This window comes from Micrasema longulum, unplaced genomic scaffold, assembly GCF_059751315.1.
Source record: "Micrasema longulum isolate JH-2025_06_02 unplaced genomic scaffold, ASM5975131v1 h1tg001206l, whole genome shotgun sequence".
In the NCBI taxonomy this organism is placed as follows: domain Eukaryota; kingdom Metazoa; phylum Arthropoda; class Insecta; order Trichoptera; family Brachycentridae; genus Micrasema; species Micrasema longulum.
Genome location: NW_028278393.1, coordinates 102,313 through 119,595, shown reverse-complemented (window position 1 = coordinate 119,595; position 17,283 = coordinate 102,313). Strand labels below are relative to the sequence as shown.

Genomic DNA, 17,283 nt, shown 5'->3' with positions numbered 1-17,283 from the left:
GAAGTTCAAATATCTATGCTCTTTGGGTTTGTATCTATGCCCGAAATTGTTGTCTCTGGATTAGTTTATTGTTTACGGGCGTCGCTGCGGTCTTTCGGCGGTGCTATCGTGTTATATTTTTAGTAAAATGCTTGAAAATGAAGACGAAGCAACCGCAATTTGTGATTCAGCGGTATTTAATTTGTTTTATCATGCCCTACGGATGTTTTGAATTTATTATAAACACTTTGTCGACCTAACCTATACTTTGTTGTCGTTGTTCCAGTCATCCCTCGTAGAAGGCTGTCGTTTGCCGGTGCGCATGCAAGGTGGAAATGACTGGCCATTAGCTGAAATAATAAGTATTAAAGATATCAGAGGACAAAGGGTTTATTATGTCCACTATGTTGACTGTAAGTCCACCTTCCTTTCATACTTGTGAACTACAATGTGTAACAAATTTGAATTGGCGCCAAGAGCCAAAAATATTTTATTTAATGACATTACAATTGCTAATGCATATAGTTTGTCTTACATTCACGATAAAACTACGAAATTTCCTTGTTTCTAAAAGGCACTTCTTATTCGTAAAATTAAAATAACATTTATTTGACATTCACACAACAAAATTGTTTACATACTTTATGAACTTAATATGACTTATCATGCATGTTTGTTGTGATACAATTATTATTACTACACGTGCATTCATATAAATGTACTAACCTTGGTGTATTTGATGTTTTCAATAAGTGTTTTAAAACAGATATATCCTGAACTTCTTGTTTGTTTACCAATTTTAAGAAAAGTATTCAGTTGAAAATTTTGAAAGAGTTAAAATCTATAAAACAATATTCACATATCTCTTTCTAATTTGTAGCTATTTTACGAAGAATAGTTATGGCAAATGATTCATTTAAAATGTATCGAGTATTATTTGAAGAATCAAAATAATGTTTCTGTGTTTTATATTAAAGATGAAGTTAAAAATAGTCCTGTGTTTGAATCGTCCTTGTTTTTTTTTAAATGTACACGAACACTCTTCTCATAGGATCCATTCATATGGACTCAAAACTTAATTTCCTTTTTTTTTAAATAATTTACTTCCGATTGGACCGTAGTTGATGGTTTGAAGTAAATCTTATTTGACTAACATACTAGGACACTTTTGTTGCTGGCTGTTTTTTTTTATAGAGACACAATACCTTATCCTACCATATCCACAAATGTTTTAGTTTTAACGTAGGGCTTATCCATGCAAACTGCAAAATTTCATATCAGTGTTAAATTTAGTACTCATAACTTTATCAATGCTTATAGTACCTTGGTTGAGAGAGATAAACATGCCATCTAATGTCTCGATACATACTGATGAAGATCGTATTTGCAATCATATAATAAATCGTGAGACTGATTATCTTACCTTCTGTGTAACAACCCTTTGGGCGTTAATAAATAAATAAATAAATATTGCACCACTGATAAAACAGTCATAACCAACAATGATCCCGATACGCTACAATTGGAGTTCCAATGCAGTGCCCTATGCGCGATAGGAAAGCGGATAGTGTAATAATAATTGAATAAAATAATTCTATAGGATTCAGAGAACTTACGAAACGTATACTACTTGAGGGTGGATAAGGAAATAATGCCTAAATAATTTTAAATGATATTTTTCAGTCAATAAGCGATTGGACGAATGGGTGGTGGAATCATGGCTGGACACCCGCAAGGTCCAGTTCCCTCGGCCCCCGGGGGCCGGTGGTGCTGTCACAGGGGGGGCCGCCACTGGGACTTGCACCCCCAAGAAAGCCCTCATCGGCACAGGCGCTGTGGCGGCAGCCCTGGCACCCATCTCTAGTGTTCCCATCATAGGTAAATACATATTAATTGATCGTCCATTATTATTGCAATGTGATATTTTATTAGGTGTACAACTTTGCTTCCGCCGTTTTCCTGTAGATCACTTTAGCGGTAAGCAGTTGTTGAAAAAAATAGATCATACACGTCACGCAACAAACTTGGGCATCTGTCAACATAACCTCATAGAAACATAGTCAATTTGTAAAGTTATTCTCTGTTGAAAATGTCATTTTACAAGCCAAATTCTCGACATTTGTGGGAGGCTTTAATTTTCTTCTTCAATATAAAGCGGCTTAGGCTCGTTGAATGCTCTGAAATACTTATGGTGAGGCCGCTATTAGTGAGAGAACGTGCCGTGAGTGGTTTCAACGCTTAAAGAATGGTGATTTTTGCCCTGTCGTCACTAAAGTACCTGATGGCCTGGTCGGTCTAGCATGTTGGTGCTCTTTCTTCTACCACTTTTTTACTTGATGCCACCGACCAGCACTAGCCTTTCCAAACTATGTTTTCCTCTGCAACTTTTTCAGCTACTCCTATAGTTGTCCCTCAACTGGCTCCAGTCTCTAAAGGGCCTGCCGCAGTCCTGATGAGATTGATCCAGCATCTTTAACAATTTTAATATTTTGAACCATTTAAACGTGAGATCGATAACTTTTTAGTCATTTTATAAATCGGCTTTTCTAAAATGAGTAATATTCCAGGAAACCTTCCTTTGGGTACACCTGCAGAAACAGAAAAGACAGCAGAACCTTCCCGGCCAGCAAGTCCCCTGGCTGCTGCAGAGCTGGTGAATGGAGGAGCGGTGCTGGCTGCTGCACTTCATAAAAAGATGAACAGAAAAAGAAAAGCCACCGTTCTAGAAAGTGAAGTTAGTATTGTTATAAGAAATTACTATTTTTCCAATTAATATCTTCAAATTCAGCGTTGTGTCTTAAACTGCCTGTTAATCATGAAACTATATGATTTATTAAAACAACCACAACAGTTTTTGAGAAAAAAAAATAAAAATTATATGTAGTTAGTAGCAGTATAGTATGAATCGGGTTGTGATCCCGTGGCTAGCATCTCGGACTCACAGCTTAAAGGTCCGTGGTTCGAATCCCACTCTACCCCAACTTGATTCCCATTTTCTAATAGTGAGTTATTTACAACTCGTTGAAAATGGCCTTCAAAATGAAATATTTGGGGAAACCATAAGAATACAAATATTCATTTTTCTATAAAAAAATAGTTTGGCTAATTTTTTTTAAAAAACTATGTTTTATTTTGCATATGTTTACACCAACTATCCATAGATGACATTGACGTGTCCCTCTTATGAATCAATTCAACAGAAGTTTTTTGTGATGCCTTATGATGTATGTCCATACACTTTCAATTATTTGCAACGTGGGATTATTGAGAAAAAAGACCGATAGAGACAAAAGATTCAAGAATGAACTCGTATTCCACACCTATCAACTGTCTACATTTTTTCTTTGCTGTTCAAATTTTTTGGAATAATTTTTATGAAATAAAATACTAATACTATCAACTTAACCCAAATATCCGTATGTGTATACTATCATCCATAAGAAAAACTTCTGGAATAATATACCAATCATTGTAGTCTGCTGCAATTGATACACAAATGCACTTTCCATTCACATCACATTATTTATATATCTAGACACTTCTTGTTTTTTATGCATTTTTATTTAATAATTCAATGTTTATTCCAGGATTCGATGGATGGTGGTGAAGCTCCAGTAAGACCGAGACAGTCTGGAAGTATGACAGCACATGGACACGATGATGTAGTCACACGAATGAAGAATGTAGAAATGATTGAATTAGGAAAACATAAAATTAAACCATGGTATTTTGCACCGTATCCACAGGTATATTTCAGCCAATGTTTTAATTGAATTGCACCAATGCCGCTGAATATCGAAAGATTACAATTTTTTTGTATTTTTTTTTCTAGGAAATGGTACACTTACAATGCATTTATATATGTGAATTTTGTCTAAAGTATAGAAAAAGTAAAAAGTGCTTAGAGAGACATTTGGTAAGTTAATCTATTTGTCTATATATAATTAGTCAATGTCCCAAATTGTCAGTCGGTATCCATCAAATAGTTTTTAGGACACTAAAAATCTATCTTTCATGAAATTTTCACCCATCAACGCTTGCAATTTTGAGTTTTGCTGAATATCACAAAACTCTTTTTATTATCAAATGACTGAAACCTCCAGGCGTGAGGTCACTTGTGCTTTAAATGTTAATTATTTTATTAAATAATTTATATAGCACCATTTTGGCTAAGGCGACATTTGGCTGTATTTTTATAGAATCTAAATATTATTTCATTACATCACAAAGCTATTTTAAAACATATATTTTTTTAAATACATAATTTAATTGTCATGACTCATTACGGGATGTATCATTTCAATCAAACCATCGCACTGATTTTATCCATCTTCATATATTGGTCGGATTTGGTCATGTCACGTATTTTGGTCTTCCTCATTTTATGCATCCATCAATGTTTGCATCGTAAACCTTTTTAGCTGTTCTTTTGCTCTACATGTCCAAACAAACGCCGCACCCCTTTCTCGACTTCGTCGATGGTGCGTGTCTCAGGCTTGCATACTGCGTGGATCTAGACATTTATGCAACATAGAAAATGTCTATTGTATGACATCTGAATAATGTTTTTAATAATTTCAGGTAAAATGCAATCTAAGACACCCGCCTGGTAATGAAATATACCGTAAGGGTAGTATATCATTCTTTGAAATTGACGGGAGAAAGAATAAAAGCTACGCCCAAAACTTATGTTTATTAGCCAAATTGTTCTTAGACCACAAAACGCTTTACTACGACACAGATCCATTCCTCTTCTATGTCATGACTGAATTTGATCCTCGGGGGTTCCATATTGTTGGCTACTTCTCCAAGGAGAAAGAGAGTACTGAAGATTATAATGTAGCTTGTATATTAACATTACCGCCATATCAACGCAAGGGATATGGAAAATTATTAATTGAATTTAGTAAGTATTTTTAGAGCATTTCTGGAACTTTAAACTTAATGTTTAATTTTTAAATCAATATATTTTTTAGACGAAGATGAAATCAGACTTTTTCAAATCAAATCCTTTATCAAGCACGTTTTTTTGAGGCGTAAAAATTATTTCATATTATTTCCTACATTGTCTATGTTTTGTGTTTTTGTTATTGTTATGGTAGATTTTTTCTTTGTTAAAATATAAACATAACCCTACTTATGTATTTTTTCAATATATATCAATCGAATATTATTAACAATGGAGTGTTTAAATGTCATGTTTGTTTTGCCTCCATGCCTAAGATCTCAACTTTTATTTATTTAATTTATTTTTTTTACTACAATATGTATTTTTAACATCTTACCCTCGGTATTTGACTTTATATGCCAATCTATAACTATAGATTGGCGTCTGTTATTTTACTAATTTAATCTTTTTCAGGTTACGAATTATCAAAGTTTGAAGGTAAAACAGGATCTCCTGAGAAACCACTGTCCGATCTCGGCCTTTTATCATACCGAAGTTATTGGGCTCAAACTATTTTAGACATATTAACAACGATCAAACCAGTCGGGGAAAATGAAAAACCCCTTATTACAATCAAGTAAGTCTTCAAACCTATATCTATCACTGAACTTGTTTTCTCTGATTTTTATGATGCAATTGTAAGGCCATTTACTGTGTTTTTCCTTATCCTTACTAGAAAAAACATTTTTTTTGCATATTTTATGGCTGAAAAGGCTTCGGAATACCAAACAAAAATATGGTAAAGCAATTTTAACCGGCTGCTATTTTACTCGTGTTTTTTTAAAAATTACAATTACAATTGACCCAAATATATTTCGATTTTGGTGGCCGTTTTCAACGAGTTGTAAATAACTCACTATTAGAAAATACAAATCAAGTTGTTGTAGAGCGGGGTGTGAACCTCAGACCTTTGATCCATGAGCCCACGAGACTAGCCACAAGACCACAACCCGATTTAGGTCATGAGAAAAAATTAAATCATATGTATCCCATAGGATCGATTGCCAAGAAAAGGGTTAATAAAATGTCAGTACTTTGTAAAGTTTTCTTGATTCAGTATTTTAAATAATGTATTATAAATAGGTGTTTATTTTAAGAGTAATATAACTTTGAATTAAAGTATAGTAATAAAATATTTGTTAGAATGAGTTTTTTTTATAGTGTTCGAAAGAATGAATGATATCCAACAAATTTATATAATGTTCTTTATGATTAACAGTTATGTAATGCATTCTGTCCGTCCAATTTATAGCCATTTTTTCAAAAATGGTCTGTGTCATATTGGCGTCCAATGCTTTAAGAGATGTTTGTTTGTTTTCATAGACCGTGGACTTAATATAATCCAATAGCGTTAAATCACAGGATCGTGGGGACAAATATAGGAACATTTCTGGAGATAATGTTGTCACCAAACTTGTCACGCAGTAATTTGTAGTTTTTTTTAAAAGCCCTATACATTTGATAAAGTGAACACGATTTAAAAGTAAATTTCCACAATTTACAATCGTTTTTCAAGTGTTAGACTTTTCATTACTAGTTTAAGTGTTGTTATAGAGTACAAATGTTTAAAAAAATTGTATTACTTTGACTAGAGACAGTTATCAATCGAAAGTTCTATGACAAAAAAATAACATTTAATATAATGTATTCAGTCAATGTCAAAATCTTTAAATGATTTTTTTAATCCTGCTTTAAATCAAAAGAAATGAGCCCGCAAATCTTTTTTTATGTGACCCACAATGCTACTTTATTTTATTATTAAATTCTTTTAATTTTGTAAAAAAAAATTTTTTTATTTATTACTCTTATACTGAGAAAATTTTAACATTATTTAAAATTGAAAATCAGGAAATATTGCTATATTGCAATTTCTTTCAAAGCCTACATTAGAATCATTTTTAAACTTGTGTGGCCCATCACTAGATTTTTTGAAACAATCCGACCTCTTAGTGACTTTGAGGTAGATCCAGTTCCTAATATAGTGCATTTCAATTGATTTGAAATATTTTAATAATCTTTTTGTTTTACAGTGAAATATGTGAAATGACCAGTATTAAAAAGGAAGATGTAATATCCACATTACAAAATCTCAATCTAATAAATTATTACAAAGGACAATACATTATATCAGTAAATAAAGTAAGTATACCTTAAAATTGCTTTTCATTTCTCCTTTGTAAAATAGCGGTTATGTAGTTATAGTAGATTCAACAAATGTTTTTTTTTTTAAAGACCTCAATATTTTTTTTGTTTTTTATGAAAGATAAGAGAACCGCCGGACCAATTTGTTTATAAAATAATTTAACTCGACGATGGGAAAAGCATCAAATTTAATGTGCCATGTAATCTCATCACATACAAAATACAGCAGAATCCGGAAATTAGATTCACATATAATGTATCAATCGGTTATTGTTATCACAGTTCCAAAACCGTATATGTATACACAAATAATCCGCATATTGTGATCAAACTTCGCCTATTGTTGTTACTTATAATTATTATACGTAGATATGAATACACAAATTAATCCTATTGTTCGAAACTTTCTAAACATAAGGGTCCGACAATGTAATTCTTAGTCAATAAGAAATAGGTACGTAAGAAAAAAAGGATAAAAATTGTCTGGATTTTATTTATTTGGATAATTTAAGACCGCTTTAATAAGTGCATCAACGAAATGCAGCTGTGTACTTAATGATTTTCCAACCTTTTATGCAAAATCTTAAAAAATAGAGCGTGTATAGAAATTTCCAATGAAAGCATAGATTGAAAGAGATTTTTTTATCCTGTGCTTAATGTTATCAACCGGTTATTGCTATCAAAAGTTCCAATAGTGATCGCAATAGACTGATTCCATTGTAGTAGTAAAATGCTTGTAAATAAAATCATGTAACATTAAGTTCAATCGGGTTGTGGTCCCATGGCTAGTGCGCGGACTCACGGGTCAGAGGTCCGAGGTTCGAACCCCACTCTACCCCAACTTGATTTCCATTTTCTAATAGTGAATTATTTACAACTCGTTGAAAATGGCCACCAAAATTGAAATATTTGGGTAAATTATAAGATCGCTAATATTTAATTTTTTTAATAAAAAAAATAAAAAAAGTTTATTTTAAGTTTGATTTCCTTCTAAAAAAGCATTAAATTAAATCAAATTAAATTAAATCTCATCAAAAAGAGGAATTTCAGCCCTACGGGAAATTAGATACAATAAATGTTTTCTTGCACCCTCTAAAAATTAGAGCATTAAATTGTTCAGCGAAGTTTCTTGAAAATGTACAAAAAAAATAAAATATTTTAATAAAAACAAACTACATGCTTCGAACGATGTCACTAGTTCATATGAATCAACCAACGATAAGAGAGTTATGGATGATTTCTGGTATGCTCATTGCAACAGGCCAATGGGCAGAACTGATCCAGAATAAGCGGAAGAGAACCTCTGACGTCACACGCGCAGTTATTTCAGAAATGCAAAACTTTGAAAAATCATAGCGCGGATAATACGATATATGACTTTTTAAATATTTTTTATATATTTATTTATATATACCCCCAATGGGCATTTTTAAGGACATATTTATGCATAGAAAATTATTATAAAAGAAAGTAGAAAAACACAATCGTATATAGTAGACTTGGTGGGAGTGGAAGCGGGAGAGAGGTGTTTATAATTGAATTTAATTCAGTGATCGTATGAAAGAAGACAACCTGTCAATAGTATATTAACAAATAAAAAATATATAAAAATCGCACTGAACTTCCTCATTGTTCTTCCAGAATTAAAAATAAATAATTTTGTTATTATTATAATTTTATATATTTATTTACTTAGGAGACAGTAGATGCCCATGAAAAAGCAATGGAGAAAAGGGTAGTTAGAATTGATTCTAAATGCCTTCACTGGACACCCAAAGACTGGTCTAAAAGAGCGAAGTGGTAAGTTTTCCCTTATCAGTTTTTTTAACATAATTTTTAAAACATTCGCTCCGTTTATGAAAATTATATGTACAATGTTTTTATGACCAACAATATCATAAATTTATTTCAATAAAATTATGCATATTGATAAACAAATTTATATTATGATTAAAATTCATCCATTCAAAGAGTGCCATTTTAATTTTTAAATAAAACCAGGATACACCAAAACCTCTTTTTACACGATAGATAGGTTTCCTTGTATAAAAATCCATTTCGAGAATATAAATCGTTAACTATTTATTGTGCCTTAATTGTATTAAAAAAAATAACATGATTACAAAATACTTTAAAAAAATCGTAACAAAGGTTATTCACTATCAGACAATAGATGTACCTGTTTACGCACATTTGGTACGATATCGCTTTCATTGCTTGAGACATCCTGTATAATATTCTCATCTAAATTTTTAGGTTTACTGTACTTAAAAAATGTGTAAAAAACCGTGTATACGAGGTTCCTGTGTATTTTTAATAAATGGTATTTATTTTTATTGACTACATTTTAAAAAAAACTCTTTCTCGGCCTGTTTTCTACAATAATATATTAATTATCAAGAAAAAAAAGTAAACGGTTCTTTAAACCGCTAATTAATAAATATTTTTTCATGAATATAGTAAACCTGCGACATAATGTTGTAATAAACATATCAGATTCCAGACTCGAGCTTTGTAGGCTTTTGCTTTTTATTAGCAACATAATTTGCTTTTGAAAATCCTCACAAAAAAAATTGTGTTGCATTTCTTTAAATAAAAATAATCCTTTGCAATAATTTCTGTTCTTGCATAGTATAACTAGTCATAAAAACTCTGCAGACTTTTTAACACTGAATAGTTTTTGGAATAATGCATTGGTCTCTAAAATATTTAATCAATCGGAGCGGCAGGTCAGGATTACGTGACTTAAGGGTTATTTGTAAATAAATTGTAAATGTTACAATGAAGATGTTCAGTGGTTTTTAAAAAAAAATTTTTTTTAGATTGATACAGTCAAACTAAACCATTTTTTTTTTATTAATGCATTGTACTCGTATTATCATCGCTATGATTTTTTTAAGTTTTGTATTTTTTAATATACTCACCCGTGAGGTCACAAGATTTCATTGGTGATTTGTAATCACATTGAAAAGTAGAACCCCGTAGCTGTCAAAATAATTATAATCCATTAATTATTGTTTACTCAAGAACCTGTCACGTTTCAAAGTAATTCATTTTTACGAATTTTTCGATACATTTTCAAGAAACTTCGCCATACAGTGAAACAATTTAATACCGCGTGTAATAAAACATTTTTATATCTACTTTCCCGTAGAACCGAACTTCCTCATTCTAATTTTAAATGTACTAATGTTGGTTCTTTATAAAAATTTTAAATAATTTCTGTAACATCTATGGACTTTGCCAAAGACAGTTCTCATTGTTGACGGCCAGCTTGAGTCATGTAATTTCGACCTGCACCCAACTGTAACTCGCACTATAATTTTTGTTGCAATAAAATAAAAGTCAAAAGTTGTTTATTGTATGTATATAACATAACTTTTCAGTAAATTTAGTACTAATAAAAAAATAATAAAGATTTTATACCATGTTTTTTTAATCTCAAAGACGACAGAGGGTGTTACTGGTCCTTATAGATTATTGCAGAAGCTTGCCATACATAAATATGTAGTTGTTATTTGCATTGAGTATAAAATTTCACTAACCATTTCATTAAATTCAATCCATTTTTCAAAGAATAATTCTTGGAACAATATTTATTTATCATAATAAATACAGTTCTCTCTCTCAGTAATCCACCGCTCGACTATCCGACGACTACTATAATCCGCCATTATTTTTGCTAAATTAAAGCACAAAATTAGGCTCTATAATTTTCCCGTATTGCATATGTCGAATTTAGTAGTCCACCTTGTGCCTATAGACTCGACTTAGTTCCTTTAGAATAATTGATTCAGATGGTGACGGAAAACTCAGAACTAAATCGAAATATTTTAGAAGAATTATCAGAAAGTTCTGAGGAATATGCGCCACTTCACTGAAGACGAGCTCACAAATATATCGATAGACTTGGATTCTGAGGATGAAAACAATAATAATTGTCAGACTGCAGCTCATACATTCAAATTCTCACATAAATTCCTCAATAAAAACTTTCTACAAATTATCTGTTCAAAATTTTATAATATTTTGCATGTATGTTACTGTAATCCACCGTTTTCACTAATTGGACACTTGCCTGGTTTTTGGAGTGCGGATTGCTGAGGGACTACTGTACAGCCTTCTTCTATTTATGTTACGAAAATGGTGCCATTTAGCTTATCCATAATAATAATAATGGATCATTTTATGTGTAATCAAAAAGACAATATAATCATATTGTCACTCTAACTTGTAAAATTTTTAAGTCCACAGATGGTCAAAAATGACATTTTGGCATTTTCTGGTAGGACTTCGAATAACCTATATATGTGCAAAACCTGTATATTCGTACAGTGTTGCATTTTTTTTTTTTTAAATATAGGAAAAAAACTTCACTTCAATTCAATACTGTTTTACTCTCCTCTGAACCAATTGGGACTTAGGAGTTTTACAAGTTAGGACGACGATGTTGTACAATTATATTCTATAATTTTTACCACATGTAAGAAAACATTTTTTACAGCACTGAACTTCCTCATTGCATTTTTTGATTTGTGGTTTTTTAAAATTATCATTATAATCTCTCTTGATTATGTATTGTCGTAAACATTGAATGGACCATTTTGAAATGGGTAGTGTCTCTTTCTCTGTCATGCCATATTTTTCAATTGTTTTGGTAATATGTAACACAATATCCTGGTAATTTTAACATCCTTGCGTATCCTGTATCCAGTATTATATTATTTGGTTTAGTTTTGTAGATCTGTGTGTAGACAATGTAATCGGTTTAATGTAACAGACTGCCTTCTATGTAAATTCTCTATTATTTTTAACAATATTTTGCCTTTAATTTTTTGCAAACATGAATTTGTTATCTGTTTTGTAATTTCACATTTTAACCTGGATTATTAAATTTATCTCTATTTGTTTGAATTAACCTATTTGATAAAACTATTTCATTGTTATTAAAACTAAATACTCTTAATATTACATAATCCAAGAGTCCACTGTAAAATTAAGTGTCATTATTGATTATTATAAAATTGAAAATTGTCAGCAATAATTATGAAATACAGTGGAATCCGCCTACTGTGATTACTATGAAGGATAAAAAAAAATACCTTTATTTTTTAAATTAATTGATAATTGTTTGCCTTTTATTGGAGTTAATCAACTCCTGAATGAAGTCATCTTTCATATAAATTTATGAAAAATTTGATTATGTTAATGAAATTCCTGCAAATTTAAAATCTCTCTGTTTAAGGAATAAAATTAGGCGAAGTTTGATCACAATATGCGGATTATATTTATGTAGATGGTTTTGGGACTGACTGATTATGATAACAATAACCAATTTTATTTATTTAATAACATCATCCTGGATTCTAATATCTAGATTCCACTGTATATTGAATTACCAATCTTTGAAAATATTCTGGTTTTTTTATTTCTGTATCCCCAATATTTAGATTAAATGTCTGTAAAATCCAACGCTTGTCACTAAATAAAACACAGTTTTAAAGGGGTTAGTTTTTCAAAGTATCAGTACTTATTGAATGTATTTTTATTACGTTACCACATGTCTTAAATATTTTTGTTTTCTCTTCAGTGCCTAAAGGAATACCCAATGATCGTCAATTAAAGTAACGATTGTCATTCATTAAGCGCTTTCCCTCCGCAAGTTGTATACGGATGGATATATGACTCCCATCATACCCCTGATATTATATAATTACTGTCGTACAATATGTCAAGAAAATTATATTTCTGGTGCCTGTGAATGTCCTCTGTCTCGTGATTGCTCGCAATAACCTAGTATAAATGTCGAATGTGAATTTGAAATGTATAACATATAACGAAAACGCTTGAATGGATGTTAAGATAATTTTCACTAAAGTCAAATGAAAAGCTCTTTATGTTGTGTACATAGGAAATGTCTAGCTTCTGGCTTTATTTATCTGTTTTGTGATGTCAAACTCAAAACTGAAATATTAAACGGCATCCGTTTTAATTATTAAATAATGCTCATTTAGTCTGCATTAATATTGTGTACTGTGGTATCTCTATGGTTCATGTTGAACTTATACTTAGCCGCATTTTGTATCCTTGTTGGTGTCCATGGGTGAACAGCCAATTGGAGAAGATTATTTCATTGTAACCAATGAAGATATCATTTCCATAGTATTGTATTCATTCACGATTAATGTTCATTTGTATTATAAATACATTGTACAAAACTACACTGTTTTATTTATTAACAGGTACCCGAAATGTATTCATGCCTAAACTATTGGGCTATAATTGCATGAGATCATTAGTTGGACATAACAGTATTTCATTTTCAACTTAATCATACATGTTGTCTGCACCTGATGGTGCAATGGTACACTAAATACAGTGTATATCGATCATCTGTGACATGAAGGTAAGGTGATCAGCCTTACACTTCAAGTGCCTATGCAGTGTAGAATAACCTTTTTTTAATTCATTTTATTCATATAAAGTTACACATTACAAAAAACGAATAACGTATCCCTAACTCTATGAGGCCAAGACCCCTGTGTTGAGTTGGGATACAACAAAATAGAAAGTGGAAGCATGCATGTTATTAAAGAATACTACAAATAAAAATGAAGATATCTTGTTCAATCGAAGTTTCATGTCAACCTTCCCAGGAATCAAATCTGGGACTTAAAGCTTGGTTGGCGAAACCACTACACTATGAATGTACTCACCTCCACTCGTGGAAAACAGTAAGAAATAAAAAAAAATATTGGTTAGGATGATTTATTTTCCCAAAATGTTTCATAAATTTTCAGTGATACATTCCAATAGAAGTACTCTTTATAAATTTATAATTAAAAAGCCGAATCACATTATTTAAAGGCCAAACATTTGAAGCTATTCTAATCAAGGCAATATTTAAAATTTCCAAATGGTTTCTCAAACCTTTATTGCTTGAGTAAATATCTGTTTCATTTTTTATTTAACATGACATAAATATTTTTTTTTCATTTCAAAGACAATATTTTGTGTTGTAAAGCTTTAGTTGTTTTAATAAAAGAGCCTGCTATAGATTCAGTTGTCACGAAGAACCAGGCACGTGCTTACAAGGGAGAGAAGAAAAATAATATATGCTCGTATCAATTTACAAACATTTATATTTTCATCCCATTTCAGTGAGTGACAGAGTGCTTCATCCTGTTAGATCCAGCACTGTATAATAATATATGCATCAAAGGTTCTGCATTATCTCTTATTTAGGTATGAATTACATAGTCCACTATTAAAAATGCAAACATCAATCAATTCAGAAAAACTGCTTTTATAAATTTGTAGTAATATATCTATATATATATATATTTAAATTTGACTGAATATGCGTTTTTATAAAAGAAAATTTCATTATTAAAATAAATTGACTATAATATTATGGCAAAAATAAAGTGTGGCAACAGGGGGGAAATTGGGTAAAGTAAGTACCTATTACATTGGGAAAAAAATATATTATTGCATAGATTTAGTAAAGATGCCTCCACACTAAACTTATTTGGTAGCAAGTAGCAATAAAGACACTTTCTTTGTAAGATCCATGCAATCATACATTATCATCTCTTATAGGTCTAGTAATTTGTTGAAGTTTTTTTTTCTAGATTTCGTAGAATATGAGGCTTATAAGATATTCGAATGGTAAGGAATATATTATATGTATGTCTTATTTTATTAATTCCCATAGTGAGAGATATGTCAGAACCAATATATAATAAATAGGTACTATAGCAAACCACGATACCCATGAAAACAGTTATGTGAGAAAGAGATTTCCTTGGTTCATATTTCGTTGGCTGGATACATTACTATTATAAGTCACATTTTTATCCAAAATTAGTTTTTGATGTATTCATGTCCTCCAGCGTACTATTTACGCTGTGCAGAAATTTTAAACTGAAAAATTAATTTTATTTTATAATATTTTCCTTTAAACTACCGTCATGAATTTTTTTTGTAAAATGCAGTTAAAACACCTACTTCCAGCCAACGATTTATTTATGTGTAACTTGTTAGAATAGATACAACACTTTTTTTATTTATTTTTAAAATATGTCATTTTTCCATAAATTGGATTGTGTTTATGAATTCTTTGTAGCGTCACCTCTGATCATGACCATTGAGAATGAAGAAAAGGAAGGCAATCACCCATCAATTGAAATGCCATCTATTAAGCAATTGTAACGTGTCTATAATTGAATGTAGTTATGCAGAAAGCAGCCAGTCCACAATTTCGGAAAAATGATATATTGATGTTATCGGGTGCAGGAAGGTCAATTCTAAGTTCTACTAAAAACAGCCAGGCCGCTTGCATACAAAAAAAATTGTAATAATAATCTTTTGAAAATAGTGCTAATCACAAAAACGGCATTTCTCAATTTGCAAAAAACACCCACAGCACTAGAAAAACCTTACGGTACTTGAAAAGTTATTAAAACTGGTAAATACGTAATAAGATTCTTGTTAATAATATTTATAAAAAACTAATGTAATCATTGTTTATCATTCCAACTGTTGTGTAGATTTGATTATTCACTATTTTTACAAATGTGCTATTATCTCAGTTTCACTTTTCTATGGCTGGCTGCTTTCTGTATAACTACTTTCAATTATACGTCACTGATAAGTGCATGTATCAATAAAAATGCATGATTTATTATTGATGATTGTACAGTAAAACACATAATAAAACTCCAAAAGTCTAATATCAGTACTGCCAATATGTTTTGTGATATATTTTTTGGTCATTGTATAATATTGAGTATTATATTCCTATGCGTCAATAGCCATTGTACTGGCTAAATAAATTATTTATTTCATCAATCATTTTGATACAATGACCTTTTCAAATATCTGAATATAACTCATCGCACCAATGTGTATATTCAAATTAAATAGATAACTGTAAAAATAATAACTCTGGATTTATGTTTTATATGAATCTGTTCATACTATAATGAATACTTTCCATATGAAAACTGTACTTCTTTTATCAGCAACATGTTACTGAATAAATTTATAAAAGTAAAAATTTTAGGCATTTATTCTTAATAGAAGTGAATTGGAAGCTATTTGCTGGTAATAATAGTTTAAAAAAAATATATTTTCAAATATGGTTATGCCAATACAATAAGATTTTCATTTTAAGCTGGACCAAATATCTTACTGAACAACCACATTCTAACATGGATATAAAATATTTCCTGCCAACTAGAATAAAACAGCCATCATTAAGTAATGCTCATTTTAAACTGACCTTTAAAATATAAATGCTTTTTTTCTCACTGGTAATCAATTGTCAGTAGACTAGATAATCTTTTCATGACTTGGTCATTTGGCTGTCAAAGGACAAAAAGTGGCATTTGACTAACATGTATAAATTTGTACCTTGCATTATTTTAATGAGAAACCATAGTTGGAGAATTTCAACACAAAAACTGTTAATAGAGATCTTTTATAACCATAATGTATTTTTGTTTTATTTAGAACCTTCAAAAAGGAGTAGAAATGAGTAAAAATCAAACCTACAGCATACATTTTTTTACACTAGCAACTCTATATTATAAATGCCGCATTTCGTTATTGGTTATGGCTTTTTATTGCAGTAGGTACCATTGTTTTCCATAAGTGGAAAGGCAAAAGCACTTATGCCTTTAATTATTATTTTCTACTCGTTTTTGATACCACAGTTGTCAACAAATTTAATTAAAATAGTTTACGTAGATTTCCCTTTGTCTAAATGCATATGAACTAAATAGAACCCTGCAGTTGCATTTGTTAAAGTAACTTACTTTACTTTTGTACTACAATATGCCTCTTTTTGCCTTGGACAGCCATCTCTTTACATCAAAACTTTGACTTTCATTGAAATTTCATTCCAATAATTATATTTAGAAAGCTGTTTTTGGGTGCCTTTATTACAATGTGAGACACGAGATTTTTGTTATAAACACCAAAGCTATTTATGTATTATAATATAATTTAGAATTATATGTCGACAGTGCAAAATGATTGTAACATTATACCTACAGCAGTAAAGACAGAGCAGTAAAATATTCATTATAAAAATAGCTTAATATTAACAAGTATTAACCGGTATATACCTATATGATTACTGCGTATCAACAAGATTATAAACACTATAAAAATATACTGATTTGCATTATAAAATGTTTCCAAATAGG

At 30.6% G+C, this 17,283-nt stretch overlaps 1 protein-coding gene across 2 annotated transcripts; it reads left to right on the top strand.

Annotated features, from left to right (window-relative positions):
• Nucleotides 1–36: 36 nt before the first annotated feature.
• On the top strand, nucleotides 37–13,287 carry Tip60 (Histone acetyltransferase Tip60). 2 transcript variants are annotated; one of them, XM_088234124.1, is made up of 11 exons: nucleotides 37–172; nucleotides 266–392; nucleotides 1,663–1,857; nucleotides 2,547–2,713; nucleotides 3,567–3,725; nucleotides 3,812–3,895; nucleotides 4,561–4,885; nucleotides 5,342–5,504; nucleotides 6,958–7,066; nucleotides 8,766–8,869; nucleotides 12,660–13,287. In XM_088234124.1, exons 1-11 carry the CDS (start codon nucleotides 128–130, stop codon nucleotides 12,664–12,666), a joined length of 1,485 nt encoding a protein of 494 aa, XP_088090250.1. In that variant the 5' UTR covers nucleotides 37–127; the 3' UTR covers nucleotides 12,667–13,287. The 2 variants fall into 2 exon arrangements, with proteins under 2 accessions (XP_088090250.1, XP_088090251.1); XM_088234125.1 differs by lacking the exon at nucleotides 12,660–13,287 and having other exon boundaries at nucleotides 8,766–8,873.
• Nucleotides 13,288–17,283: the final 3,996 nt, after the last annotated feature.

What these genes read in the sequence shown, in the direction of transcription:
- Tip60 (XM_088234124.1), top strand. Translation starts at nt 128, where the DNA reads ATGCTTGAAAATGAAGACGAAGCAACCGCAATTTGTGATTCAGCG. An exon ending in ATTTTGCACCGTATCCACAG is followed by an intron (nt 3,726 to 3,811) that starts GTATATTTCAGC and finishes TTTTTTTTCTAG; the next exon opens with GAAATGGTACACTTACAATG. An exon ending in AGTGCTTAGAGAGACATTTG is followed by an intron (nt 3,896 to 4,560) that starts GTAAGTTAATCT and finishes TAATAATTTCAG; the next exon opens with GTAAAATGCAATCTAAGACA.